This window comes from Carcharodon carcharias, chromosome 10 (genome assembly GCF_017639515.1).
Source record: "Carcharodon carcharias isolate sCarCar2 chromosome 10, sCarCar2.pri, whole genome shotgun sequence".
NCBI lineage: Eukaryota > Metazoa > Chordata > Chondrichthyes > Lamniformes > Lamnidae > Carcharodon > Carcharodon carcharias.
Genome location: NC_054476.1, coordinates 136,387,275 through 136,402,751, shown reverse-complemented (window position 1 = coordinate 136,402,751; position 15,477 = coordinate 136,387,275). Strand labels below are relative to the sequence as shown.

At 39.1% G+C, this 15,477-nt stretch overlaps 1 protein-coding gene across 9 annotated transcripts in view; it reads right to left on the bottom strand.

The window, feature by feature from the left end:
• LOC121283176 (general transcription factor II-I-like) overlaps window positions 1–15,477 on the bottom strand; it is a 194,479-nt gene that overhangs the window by 15,597 nt on the left and 163,405 nt on the right. For all 9 annotated transcript variants that reach the window (XM_041197396.1, XM_041197395.1, XM_041197397.1 and 6 more), the window contains 3 exons: window positions 9,433–9,498; window positions 3,530–3,713; window positions 2,115–2,164 (listed from right to left, as the gene is read on the bottom strand). In XM_041197396.1, coding sequence (XP_041053330.1) covers window positions 2,115–2,164; window positions 3,530–3,713; window positions 9,433–9,498 — 300 coding nt within the window. The remainder of the gene's footprint in view (window positions 1–2,114; window positions 2,165–3,529; window positions 3,714–9,432; window positions 9,499–15,477) is intronic.

Here is a 15,477-nt window from a genome sequence, read left to right as displayed (position 1 = left end):
ACTCTTGATTATCTGCAAATATACTTGAATAAGAGCAGAAAACTTCGCAAATATACAGAATATCAGAAGCGACAACGGAAAGATAGCTAGCATTTTAGCAAAGGGTGGGTGGGGGGGAGCGAAGAGAAGATCAGTGAGGCAATGAAAAGAAATTTAAAAGAACAAGGAGTGTGAAAACAGTTAAGAGGGTGAAAATTCATGACGGTTGCAGACACAACATTAAAAGTAAAGAAAATTGGGGAAATTGTGGGGAAAAGGGACAGGAGGGATTTCTGAAAAAGGAAAGAATCCAATGAATGCAGGTCTTAGAACACACAAATCTTCCAATCTTCCAGAGACAAAAGAAAATAGTTCAGCACCATGGACCAAAGAACAATTTTCCACACTCAGCATTATTTATGAAGCAGGGTTACATCTGAAACAAGTCATTCCAACTCATTTTCTGATGTAAGGAAAGTGGAGGACATAGCAAAAGTCTCTGCACATAGATGAGTGGGATGTGTCCCTTGCACAGGGAAATGCTACCAGTTTAGATTTCTCAGCAGCTTAGCTTGAAGATTGAAGCAAGGTTTTCTGCACATTTTAAGGCATGCAGTTGACCAAAAACAAAATTCCACCTCAAAACTACTGTACTTTCTAAAGCAGAATTGGGATACTAGGGCAGCATCTACAGAAAACCACCTCAGCAGAAATAATGTGTGTCGTTTTCCTGGCTTTTAAAAAAATCTCTTCAGTCCCATTTCGGACTCTGCTTTTAATCTTCTACTTGAGCCCGAAATTCCTGAAGCCCTACTCCATCACAAACATGCAGGCCAGGATTTCTGCCTGCCAATATCTCCCAAACCTCAGTCAGGGTCATTTTCACATACAGGACAGAGTATGTCGCTTGCAACATTCCTTAGGTGTCTGCTTACAGGTGGCCAGGATTTTAAAGCAAAACAGGAATCAGGCTGAGATAGCCAAATATTTCCAATTTTATTCTTAAAAGAAATGATCCAATATAGCTCCCTGTCCCACATCCTCTAGGGTGTTATCCTGACATGCAAATATCCCTACAACAAAAACTCTGGAAAAACGCTTGAGATTTCTGTTGAATGATGTCACGTTTTTTGGACACCAACACAGGACACCCATACATACACAAAAGCAAGCAGCATCTGCCCATTAATATTTAGTCATGAAGGGGCACAGCCCTGGTCGAACTGGGCTATAATAAAAATTTCAGCCCACTGCTCATCTTACACACAGAAGAGCTTGCCTAGGACCAGGGATTCAGACTGTTTTCAGCCAAAAATAAGTGAAACGATGGATGCCATTTTTACAGCTTTAATTAAAAGGGATAAGCGTAATCTTCTGCCTCCAAATTCAGATGATTTTCTCCATAGCAAGCAATTCAGCATAGTACAGCAGAAAGCCAAAAGTAGAATGGTGAGTGTGCCTTGCACATCATTTTAATTCTTTTTAAACAAGGTCATATTTGTGCTTGGGGTCAGCATGTCAGGTGGGCACATCTGCAGCAATCAAATCTATTTTGAAAGATGATATTTTGTGTACTCAGGAAAGTCAATTAAATGAGCCTTTGTGTGCTTAGGTGAGGGGGTGAAAATCTATACATTTAAATAGGTTGTGCTTGAATCTAATGTGCCTTTAACCAGAATATTTAACATTGTACAACAAAAGGATCATCATTCTGAATAAAGTACTGATTTAACAAACATGCATTAAAAAGGACAAAATTTGAGTGCAAATTGGTTTAACCAGTTGGTATGGTACAAAAATTTCCTCAGAAGAATTTTTAACACTATACTAGCTCATAAATTTAAAATTGGAAGCTAATTCTCAGTTATTAATAGCAAATTTTAAATCAACTAGTGATAAGCCACATTAAAAAAAAACTAAAGTAGTCACTGATCAACAAGCATCAGTTCTGTATGCTTTAGTTACACTTCACAACACAAGTCAATTTTGATTTGCTGTTTCAATAGATGGAGTTTGGTGTATTAAAAAAATGTTCTTGTGGCTTGGCGTCTAATGATTGATTACTGTGTGGTATCTCCCTTCTACTAGTGGTATTATCCTCTATGTATAACTCCAAGTAATATTTTAGTACTCACTCTGGGGGCGTTTGGAAGCTTCCTGTAATGCAGTCTGAAACAAATCCGGTCTGTGGAGAAAATAAGTCAAAAGCTTTACTTTTAAAGTAAAATAGTAGAGTGTAATTTCAGCCAAGAGTTTGTCTCAAGAATTGTCAATTATTATGTACTATGAGGTAGCATAACTTAGCATGAAGACTAGAACATAGAATCTGAAGCATGACAGCTACAAAAAAAAACATTAAATCTGTTCCATCCAGAGCTCTTGTGTGGTTATTCCATCATGCATCCCTCCCTACCTACCAATCATAAACAGGTTCCTGCCCCTGCCTGCCCATAAAAATGGCAAACCATGCTATTAATATTTCTAAAGCCCTCAAATCCTCTTTTCAGACATTATTTTTTTTAAAGCAACCAATTATCCCAAATAAACCTCTCTTTAAATCATTTATCCCAAAATAAACTATTTTTTCTATTATACATGATCATGTCTGCAACGTCCTCCAGTCCCACGTTCTTTGCCCAAGTTAGATGATCTGCTTACTTTTGCATTATTTTAAATACCTATGCCACATAAATATCCCTTAAGTCTTTTTTCCAGAAAAAAAATTGTGTTCCTTCATAATTCTGTCTCTTAAGTTATATAATCAGCCTGTCACGCTTCAGCTATACTCCTGAATTGTTTCCCTAAGCCACCAAATTGTACCATGTAGGTATAACCTGTTCCAACTTGTAATCCTCAGCTTTCCACACAAAAATCCACCTGCTACATAAGTGGTTCAAGTGTCTAGAAGATAATCAAACTCCTTTCATTTCTGACACACATCACTTTATGTTATCAACAAATTTCATGCTACAATATCATTCAGAAACAGGAGAAAAACTAATCAGCAAGAGCAAAATATCAATATAGATTATGAATGGAAAAAAGGGCCTAATGACGATGAGAAGCAGCAGTGAGGAACATGGCCTGACCGAAATGGCACCTTGTGTCATTACTGAATCTTTTTGGCCTTAGGATCACTACAATTGAGCTACAATACTGAACCATATGTTTCTCAGTCAAATTAAACAATTCTTCTTTTTCCTACAAATTTCAGAGTGCCTCCACATACGTACAGACATATCGGTATTACATCATCATACACTCTGACACCTCAGAGCTTAAGAGACCACTCAAGCAGTTTCAATGTATTAACACAGCACACTATCTGCACTGCCAATACTCGAACTGTTAAACTAAGAGCATCATCAAGCCATTGTTTGGCAGTAACCTGATTATTTTCCATCAGGAAACAAATAGGTCTCTTACATTTGGCTGTTGTATTTATAATATTGCTCTTCCAATATATTACATCAATCTAATCCACATAAATCTACATTATGAAGTATACTTCATTTCGATTCATCCTGGACAACAGTAAAAGCATACTTACTTTTTAATTATAAATTTGATCTTGGCTTTTGCTCGGAGAATCTTTTCCAATCTAGGAATTCCAAAGGTTGACGGCCTCCTGAAAGGCACACCATCAGGCAAGCCTTCAATGTAGAAATCATCTGGGTGTGATTCGAACAATGCGTAAGGTACTCTCACTGGCTCTGAAGTGCCTAATGCTTCACCTGCAACAAATTAGTGAGCTTATAAAATGACGCCTAAAATTCTTTGAATGCAAGATGGAAGAAGCTTAATAATTAAACCATGAAGTGATAAATAACCACCATCAAAATTGATAGAAGTTGTTGTGGACCATGATAAAGGTTATGGGAAAACTGACTAAAGTAACAAAATAGCTGTTGGGCACTGCTGTGGCCTGCAGACAGGGTTATCTAACGCACATTAACTAAAATGCTGGGTACCTCAGTAATTGAAACATTTCAGCAGTTCCTTCGTTCACTTGTTGCAGAGGTCCTATCAATCAAAGGGTAGCTGCAGTCATGATTGCAGTTCCTTTGGGAAGCCTGACACAAAGTCACACATTGTGGCACAACTACATTCACCAGGTCCAGGATGTCAACTTCAGTCTGTTGCTTTAGAGAATAAATCTAAAGAAGATCACTTATCAATAGTGACAATGCTCTTCAATCAAATGTTGTGAGCTCACTGTTAAGTGACATCAGCCAAGTGAATCTGATATCAGCTTATGTAGATACAAATACTCATGTAAAGATCTAGATAAATATTTGAACCAACTGGATTCACATTCTAGAGTAACTAACCAGATTAAATTTTTGGGTAGAAAACTTACCATATCTGGACAACATATTATCCTACAGCTATGTGAGTAGCTTGTTTAATAGAGTTTCAGCCCAAATGCAGTGGATCTGATGCATGTGGTCCATCCTGGCTGAAAATGGGGAGGTGCTGCCCCCAAAGCAAAAACTATGTTTATGTGCTGGAACATCCTGGCACTAAGCATACCATGTGAAATAGCAACAAAAAAAAAAACTGAAATGGTTTATGTACCTGGAACAAAAGCCAAGAATGACAGATGTTTGATCTAAACCCAAAACCCGATTCCTTTCAAACATCTAAGAAGTGAACCAATCAGGGTTGGCCACCAGCAAGGCGGGTAGGCGTAAGGGCAGCAAGATTTGAAGAAAAAGCAGAAATCAAAATATTGCTAGCGTCACACCCTTTGGGAAAAGGTAGAAATTGGTAACGTTACTAGACATATAACCCAGAGGATCAGAGACATGAGTTAAATCCTATTAGTAAATGTGGAATAAAATGCTATTTCATGATTAATAATGTGACTCTAGACACCAGAAATGTAGTTGGCTCTTAACTGTCCTCTGAATTAACCTAGCAAGCCACTCAGTTCAAGGGCAATTGGAGATGAGCAACAAATGCTGCCCTTATCAACGATACTCATATCTGAAGAACAAATAAAAAAAATGTTTGGGGTTGGGCAAAGGAAGAACTAGAAATCCAAAGAGAATAGTCAAGGCAATACCATAGTGTAGCAATATGGGTAAGGAAAGCAAAGTGGGACAAGAAAGGACAGAGTCCAATGGTAACTGCATCAATGAGTAAAGTCCATGCAGGGAACAGTAGGAAAAAAATTAAAGGCTCTCTACCTAAATGTGCGAAGCATCCACAATATGATACACAAACTAGTGGAACAAATAGAAATAAATGGCTTAGAGGCATAAAGGTGACCAAGTTTTAGAAATAAACATGCCAGAGTACACCACATTTCAAAAAGACTGGCAGAATGGAAAAGGAGAAGTTAGGCTGATAATTAAGGATGACCCAATGACATTAATAAGGGAAAAAAAGCTTGGTTCAGAAGATCAGGAAGTAGAATCAGAATGTTAGGAATGGCAAGGATCAGAAAATGTTGATGGGAGTAGTATATAAGAACCCTAGCAGAACATAGGAAATAGTATTAGGTCATTCGTCCCCTCAAGCCTGCTCCGCTATTCAGCTAGGTCATGGCTGATCATAACGTCAACACCATTTTCCCACACTATCCCCATAATCCTCGAGCCCTTTAATACCTAGAAATCTAACAACCTCTGTTTTGAATATACACAATGACCAAGCTTCCACAGCCATTGGGGTGGTGAATCTTTGAAATTCTCTGCCCCAGAGTGAAGAAATTCCTCATCTCAGTCCTAAATGGCTTACTTCTTATTCTGAAACTGTGTCCCCTGGTTCTAGGCCACCCACCATCCCTCCCCCAGCCAGGGGAAATATCTTCCTGCATCTACCCTGTCGAGCCCTATAGGAATTTTGTATGCTTTGATGAAATTGCCTCTCATTCTTCTAAACGCTAGAGAATAGTTATACCATTGAACAAAGCGTTAAACAAGAAGTTACTGGAGCATGTAGCAGAGGTGATGTAATAATTGTGGGTGACTTTAATCTTCATATAGGCTAGACCAATCAAACTGGCAAAGGTGTTCTGCAAGAGGAGTCTGTAGGATGCTTTTGTGACAATACATTATGAACCCAAATAGGGATAAGGCTAATTTAGATCTAGTATTGTGTAATGAAGCAGGGTTAATTAGTAAAAGGACCTTGGGGAATAGTCATCATAAAACAATTCAATTCCATGTTAAGTTTGAAAGTGACATACTCCAATCACAAACACGAATCTTAAACTCACAAGCCAATTATATAGGTATATGAGGAGAACTGGCTAAGATTGGGTAAATAGACTAAAAGGTATGGCGGTAAATAAACAATGGGAAACATTTAAAGAAACAATTCAAAAAATGTTCAACAAGAATATATTCCATTGAATAACAAAACCTCAGTAAGATATATACGATAGCTTGCCAAGGAGTTTAAGGATTGTATTAGATTAAAAGAGGCTTGCAAAGAATAGCATTTAAGTCTAGGGATTGGGAGTGCTTTAGAAAGCAAAGGGCAAACAAGAAATTGATAAAAAGGGCAAAACTGGAAGGAGAGAAAAACCAGCCAACAATATAAATTGTAAGAGCTTTTACAAGTATATAAAAAGGAAAAGGGTGGCTAAAGTAAACGTTGGTCTCTTAGATGCAGAAACAGGAGAAGTGATCATGGACAATGAAGAAATAGCAGAGACATTGAACAAACATTTTGTGTCCATCTTCATGACAGAAGACCATGTTACATACTAGAAATAGAGAGTAGCTTAGAGGCTAAAAAAGGCTAAAGATGAAATTAATTGTCAATAGAGAAAAAGTATAGGAGAAATTTGAGAGACTAAAATCTGACAAATCCCCAGTATCTGATGGCCTACATCCTAGGGTTCTAAAAGAGACAGTTGCAGAGATGGTGGATGCACTGGTTGTGGTTTTCCAAAATTCTCTAGATTCTGGAGTGGTCCCAGTAGATTGGACACTGCTATTCAAGAAAGGAGCAAGAGAGAAAACAGGGAACTACAGGGTAATTAGCCTGACCTCAATCATTAGGGAAGTGCTGGAATCTAATATTAAGGGCATCTTAACAATGCATTAAAAAATCATAGTATGATCAGACAAAATAACACTGTTTGCCAAAAGGTAAATCATGGTTTACAGATTTATTAGTTTTTGGAGGATGTAACTAATAGGGTAGGTAAAGGTGAACCAGTAGATGGAGTATACTTGGATTTTTAAGAGGCATTCAATTAGGTGTCATACAAAAGGTTAATATGCGAGGTAAGGGCTCATGAAGTGGGGGATAATATATTAGCATGGGCAGAGGCTTGGTTAACAGAGAGGAAACAATTAATAGGGATAAACAGGGCATTTTTAAGTTGAAAGGCTAACTAGTAGAGTGCCACAAGGATCAGTGCTGGGGCCTCAAATATTTACAATCCACATCAATTACTTAGAAAATGAGGCAGAGAGTAATGTAGTTAAGTTTTCCCATTAATGCAAAGCTGGATGGGAATGTATACTGTGAGGAGGACACAAAGAGATATAGACAGGTTAAGTGAGCCGGTGGTAGATGAGTATAATGTGGAGAAACAGTGAGGTTATTCACTTTGGTCATAGGAATGGAAAAGCAGAATATTTTTAAAAGGTGTTTAACTTGTACATGCTGTTCAGAGGGATTGGATGTGTTCTTACAAGGAACACAAAGTGAGTATGCAGATACAGAAAGCAATTAAGGCAGCAAATGGCATGATGGCCTTTACTGCAAGGGGATTGGAGTACAAGAATAAAGTCTTGCTACAATTGTATAGGGCTTTGGTGGGACCACACCTGGAAAACTGTATGCAATTTTGACCTCCGTGGACAGGATTTCACACCCTGCAACTCGGTGAGTCTATAGGGAATGCATCCCTGCCGATCTCTGCTGCCCCGCAGCCATTTAATGCTCTGAGGCATGCTTACTGGCCGGAGGCAGAACTTCCACCCCTCACTCGGGAGGAAGTCCTGCCTCAAAGAGCTTCCAGCCAATCAGATTGGTCTGCAGCTCTGTAGTCCCAGCAGTACCATCTTGAGTGTGGTTCACTGTTGGGGCTACAAGCAAATCCCACCAGGCGAATTGCTGCAACCCCAAGGAAAGGTAGGTGCGGAGTCTCTTTGGAAGGCCTGGGGGTAGTGGTCAGGATGACAGGTCATCCAGGAAGGGAGCACCCGGGGGATGCCCGATCTGGAAATGGGACCAGTGATGAAGGCACCCATCCCCTTTCCCTCCCAAGGCCTGAGCAGGGTGATCTGCTCCCCAATGGGTGATCCCCATTGCTGAATTCCTCTAGCCAGCCAAAGTTGTGGTGGGTCAGGGAGTGGTCCTTAAGGTCTTCAGCCAGAGCCAGGGCAGTGGACCACCCTAGGCCTCATCTGCTCCACGTAAAATTGCAGACAGGTTTGGGATGGCTGGGAAGGCCTGCAAACCTGCAGGCAGGGGCCATAAAACTCTTCCCTATACTTAAGGAAGGACGTACTTGCAATTAAGGCAGTATAGCAAAGGTTCACAAGGTTGGTCCCTGGGATGACAGGGTTGTCCAATGGTGAGATGCTGGGTATATTGGGTCTATTTTCTCCTAAATTTAGAAGAATGGGAGGTGATCTCATTGGAACTTGGGAGAATCTGGGTAGACACAGAGGTTGTTTCCACTGGCCTGGGAACCTAGTACACGGGGGCACAGTGTCAGGTAAGGAGGTGATCATTTAGGACTGAGGTAAGAATAAATTACTTCACTTAAAAGGTTTGTGAATCTTTGGAACTGTCTATACCAGAGGGTTATAGATGCTCTATCATTGAATATATTTAAAGCTGGGATAGATAGATTTTTGCTCCCTCAAGGAATAGAGAGATATGGGGAGCAACTGGGAAAATACTGAAATATCAGCCACGATTGTACTGAATAGTAAAGCAGGTTCAACAGTAAAGCAGGTTCAGTAGTTGAGTCTACTTCTGGTTCTATTACTTACGTTCTTGGAATGGTTAGTCTCACCAATTATTAGATGGGACTAAAGCAGCATTACCATCCTCCCTACTACTGGTTGCTCAACACAGTTAATCCTTCTAAATCTCAGGGTGCGGTTGCAGACCACTTCAATATTTCTACTGAAGAAAGGAACCTGAAAATAGATATAGGCAAGAATCCTCTACTCCCCTACACACCCGAAGCTCACTCCCAGATGCCAACTGGCTTTCAGTAATCTAGCATACTACTGCATAATGCAAAATGAGCATTATGTTCCACTCCTATATTTTACAAGATTATATATTTCTAGCAAAATCGAGGTGGCACTAAAATAATCCAGAATTGAAATGCATTAATTAGAAGTTATACAATTTTCAACAATACTATGTAATCTTGGAAAATCACTATAATATTGATAGCTAAACATGTACATAAGATGTTTCATTTTCAGAAGTGTAGAGTTCCTTTGCAGTAAAACAATTACTTACTGCATTTTTCATTGAATAGTGTCTCCACTTGCTGTTTCAACTCAGTAATTTTGGCATTCCACTGTTCTGTAATAAAAAATGAAGTCACTATATGTTGGGTTCTACAAATATACGTTCATATATCTATACATACAGATAGATTTCAGAAATAACTGAACATTGAATCCTTGAGTTTTGATAAAATTCCAGTTCAACACAAAAATGCTTTTTAATTATTTTTAAAGTGGAAAAAGATTATCAGGTGTAACTTCAGATCAAAGAAATTCAAGATAAGCCTCTTTTACTCCTTCAAAAATACTACTTGTTTAACAATATGGAGGCTTTTGAGGGTTGAGTGGCTCTAGATTGGTTCTAGGGCTGGTTTGAAATTACAGTCCATGCAATAAGCAATGGATACACTAATGATACATGGGAATGTTTCCCATAATTGTAACCAGAGTGGCCTATTTATATCTCTCTTTAATGCCAAGAAATCTCATTTTTTCCAAAACAAAAGCATGCAAATTGGAGCTCTTTTTAGTAGAAGGAGGGGAGTACTTGAAACAAAAGGGACTCAACCACAATTTACTATTATATAGTAATATGCTTCACATGGGGATCAGAAAACAGGGAGCTAGAAATAAGGGAAGAAATTAATCCAAGTAACTGAAGGGAAATCCACAAAGTTGCCTTTCCTTTCAAGAAAGAATCCTCACCATACTCAACTGAATATACCACATCAAAAAAGACTGAAAACAAAAATCATATACATTTGTTGAAGAGACAGCTGGTTTGGAGGGTCTTATTAACAGCTAATGCAGTAACAGAAGATTAAAAGACACCTGGCTAGCACTTCTCAATATAATAGATTCAAATGTGTCAATTAGAGACAGCAATACACAAACCATAAATTGAACAAAAAAATTGAAGATTTGTACATGCGAGGTAGGAAAAATAAACATTGCAACAAATTTTCGACAAACTGCATCTATATTTACTTCAAAGTTCAGACAAGACATGGTGTAACAGAGTGTGTCTCATTTCAATCACAGGTAGATTGTTTTCAATGCTTTTAAGCAACTAATAACCAAGGCAAAACCCATATAACTCCACAAAAATACATGTCTCAAGGGAAAATCAAATGCACTATACAGAATGCTAGCTGTTCATGTTATAAACACTCAGCCAGATTTTTGCCTTCAGTTCGAGAACTATAAATTGGACCATTTCCCAACGATACATTCCCCATTTCTAAAAAGCAGCCCATTCACCCAATATGTTTGGTCTCTGGGATCGAGAACAGGCTAGAGGTGACAATGGAAGCAAAACGGTCAGTTTCCATTTACTGGCCCAGTTCAAGGTTGTTAAGCCCTCTAAGCTCCAGATCCCAGCTGAGCGGAGTCCATTAGCTATTCGTGGAGCTCAGCCAAGCATTCATAACGAGGCCACGTGGCAGCTGTATCAAAAGTAGTAAGCTGAACAGATAGCCATCTGGCATCTGTTTTGCCATATGGCCTCAATGTGAGGCCTGTGGGGGGTTGCTTACACAGTTTGAATGGGACTGCTAGGTTTGACTGACAGTTTAATGAGCATGTAATATATTTCTTCTTACTCTCTAATATCTTTCTTTGAACAGGTTTTTCAACGCCCATTTGTTATTTGGACAAGATTAGGAGATATTAGACGATTCAATGTTTCTTCAATGGGACTTTCACTGCCTGTGTTTGATTGACAACTTTATGAGAATATAAGAGGAACGTTTACTTTTCAAAGTGATTTTTGAATGATTGACTGAAATGCTCATGAAATTTTTAAAAAAGAACAGACTTGCCAATGTTATTATATGGCTCATTGGTTCGGTGCCTAGTGTATATTGGACAAATGCCTCAAATGCTCAGATGTTAAGACATTAAAACAACAAAAAAAATCGAACCACACGGTACCCTACATACATTCATATCTGATTCTCCATACTGTTGGATACAAAGAGGACATTATCCATGGAGAAAATACTCTAATGCATCTGAGCCCTTACACAGTGCTGGTCAATTTAATGGTTCCTTACACCTTTTAAGAATAGAGCTCTACAATCAATCACTATATTGAGGTCGTATTTAAATTATCAAACACCATTACATTATTGACAGCTGAAGTTGGCAAGAGCTTTTAAACTTCCCTGCCAAAGGTTCCTGACTCCACAGCAGGCTTCCCCGAAGATTCGTGAACTGACTTACCTGGCATGGTTCCCACAGCCTTCAGGGGCCCGCCCGCCTCCAAAGCAATAGCAGGGAAACTGAATTTGCAGTAGGAATCTAAATAGTTAACTTGACAAAACTTTATGTGGGCATTGGGTCGCTTCCTGCCACATTTCTCAACCCAATGAAAATGGCGGAAAGCAGGAATTGGAAGACAAGTATAAAAATCTAGCCTTGCATGCCTCCCATTTCGTCCGACTGACACACATTTGCTCAGCATTGGAAGAAAAATTCAGCTAATTCATGGTTGTTAAGCTCTCTGAACTCCAGATCCTTGCTGAGCTAATCAGATCAAGGTGGCAGCTGCTGCACACAATGCAAAGCACCTCTACTCCAAAAATAGAAACTAGTAATTTGTACTCGAACAGGTACTTGAACTAGGAACTATTAACGTTGATTTTGGCACTGCTGTGTACTCTACTAGTGCTAGCTTTTCAGGCCCAGACACATGCAGGTCTGCATCCAGGTTGGTTTAAAGGGATGCCTTCAACTCAATGATTGGAATGCCTCCAGGATGCAACAAAAGCAGAATTCCTAACAGCAGTTCTGGAAATTAGCAGACTAGTACTAGTAGAAATTAGTATTTTAAAAAAAAGAGTAGATGTACACTCCTTTTAGCAAAATTCTAAGTGTTCTTATCCCGTAACTACCGAATGATACAAATCATTATATTCGGCTTTATGATCTTAAACATGTGACTTACAGGAATAGGTATAATACACAAAAGAAACAGGTGATCTTTTTACTGCATTTTTTTTTAATACAGACATTCATGAATTTTTTTAAAAAACAGGTAAAGAACTCAAGATGGTTCCAGAGATGTGGGATTATTTACATGGATAAACTGGGGAAGCTGGGGTTCTCCTTAGAGCAGAAAAGGCTAAGAGGAGATTTGATAGGCATTTAAAGTCATGAGTGTTTATATAAAGTTAATAAATAGAAACTGTTTCCAATTGTTGATGAGTTGGTAATCAGAGGGCACAAAGACTTCATGGCAGTTAGTAAAAGAACCAGACGTGGCATGAGGAAAAATGTTTTTACACAAAGAGTAGTCAGAATTTGGAATGCAGTGTGTGGAAACAGATTCAATAGTGCCTTTCAAAATGGAATTGCATAAATACTTGAAGGAGAAAAAATTTGCAAGAATATGGGGAAAAAGCTGAGGTCTGGAACTGAATGAAAGAATAGGTGCAGCCTCAATGGGTCAAATGGCTTCCTTCTATGTTGTACACTTTATGAACGACCAGGAGGGACTGGTTTGAAGCCATCTGTCCCATGAATGGATTGATTGCATGTCAGAGTAAAGTCACAAGGAGTTCACAATATGGGATACAACAGGTTACAGATGAACATCGGTGCTATTTATTTTTGGAATATAAAATTCTATCCCTCAGCAACAGCATCCATAAACACAATGTCAGGTTCCAGATGTACGCTGATGACACTCAGCATTACTTTATGACTACCACTCTCGACCCCTCCACTATCTCTGACTTGTCACACTGCTTGTCTGACATCCAATGAATGAGCTAATATTTCCTCCAATGAAATACTGGGAAGGCAGAAGCCATTGTCTTTGGTCGCTGCCACCAACTCCATCCCCCTCCTTGGTAACTATCTAAAACTGAACTTTAGCTTTGTGTTGTAGTTGGTCCTCAGATGAACAACTGACCGTATATCCACTATGTCACCAAGACTGTCTACTTCTATCTCTATCTCATCACCCAACTCCATCTCTGCCTCAATTCATCTGCTGCTGAAACCATCATCCGTACATTTGGCACCTTCAGATTTACATTGAATAAACAGCACCAACATAGGGCACCCCAACCATTACATGTCAGTATTTATGCTCTACTCAAGCTTCTTCCCACTTTTGACTACTCCAACACTACTAATCATTTTCCATTTTCTTTCCAGGCTCAACTATCCCAAAGATCTCTCAGCCAGCCTCCCATTTTTCACCCTACAAAACTTGACCTCCTTAAAACTCTGCTGCCTGCATCTAACTTGCACAAAGTCCTGCTCACCCACTATTCCTGTGCTGGACAACTTAGTCTTCCAGACTCAACACCTCAATTTTAATATTCTCATGCTTGTTTTAAAATTCCTGCATGGCCTCACCCCCTCCCTATCTGTAACCCTCCAAGATTTCTGTGTTCCTCCACAATTCTGGCCTTTTGTATATCCCCAATTTAATTACTTTACCACTGGTGTTCATGCTTTATGCTGCATAAAGCCCAAACTCTCCAATTACCTCCCTAAATGAATTCAACCCTCAACCTGCTTTAAGATGTTCCTTAAAATCTATACCCTTGACCAAGCTTTTGGTCATCTGTTGTAATAGCTCATGTGACATATGTAAAATTTTGTTTGATAAGGCTTCTGTGAAATGCTTTGTAATATAAAGGGTGCTATATAAATGCAAGTTGTTTAGATAAAAGGTAAAGCAGACTTGCAGCCAATTAGTGATGTAGGCAAGGGCTAGTGGTGACTGAATAAGTCCAATATTACGATGTTGGATCTTGGGAATTCTGCCCACTTATAATTAGCACCATAGTTTTTCATGATGAAAGAAGTAAAATTGAGTTAATTACACAATATTTCACATTTTGTTTTCTTGATCAAATTCCATGATTTTGTCCATTTTTCATGAAAACCGCTAAATCAGTGGCCTTGATTTCAACATTCCCATACAGCAAAAATGTACATCAGTCCCGACATCTTTGTAATTACACAAACTTCGTCTCACACAACTTTTACACCAGTTTATTTGTCGATGTACAATTAGCAGGAGTCTGGCAAAGCCAACCAAGTATGTTTTGTTACTCAACAGCACTGTGGGTGTGCCTACACCATATGGACTGCAGTGGTTCAAGAAGCTCTCCACCACCTTCTCAAGGGCAATCGGGGATGGGCATTAAATGCTGGCCTAGCCAGCAACATCCACGTCCCATGAACGAAAAAAAAATGTTTGCAAATTAATGGAAGAAAGAGGGATTAAGGAAGCAAAAGTGACAGGACAAAGAACTTTCACGCAGCACGTGGTTAAGGTCTGAAATTCACTGCCTGAGAGCATGTTAGAGGCAGGTTCAATCAAAGCATTCAAAAGGAAATAAGATGTTATCTGAAAAGGAAGAATGTGCATGGTTATAGAGAGAAGACAGAGGAATGACATTAGTTGAATTGTTCATTCGGAGAGCCAGTGCAAACACAACATGCCAAATGGCCTCCTTCTGCATTATAACAATGCTGTGATTCTGCGAAGATAATTCTGTCGTATTCATAATTTATGGGCTGGAAACAAAATCCAATAGAAGACAATATCTAACTTTCACTGAGATAACAACTAGGCTCGTAAAGTTTAGTTAAAACTCTTTAAATGGATATAGTAATAATGACTTCAAATCAGTCAATTGTATTCAGAAGATATATCAATATAAAATGCATTGGAGGAGGTTCAGAGGAGGTTCACTAGATTTATATCTGGAATGAGTGGGTGTCTTATGAGGATCGGTCGGACAGGTAGAGCTTGTTTCCACTGGAGTTTGGAAGAGAGTGAGGGGTGACTTGATTGAAGTATAAAAGATTGAATGGTCTTGACAAGGTGGACGTGAAAAGGATGTTTCCCCTTGTGGGCAAGTCCAGAGCTAGGGGACACTATTAAATTAGGGGTCACCCTTATAGGACAAGATGGAGAATTTTTTTTGAGGATTGTGCGACTTTGGAACATTCTGCCTCAGAAGGCGGTGGGGTCAGGGGTCACTGAAGTTTAAGGCAGAGGTAGATTGATTCCCTTGCCTAATAAGAA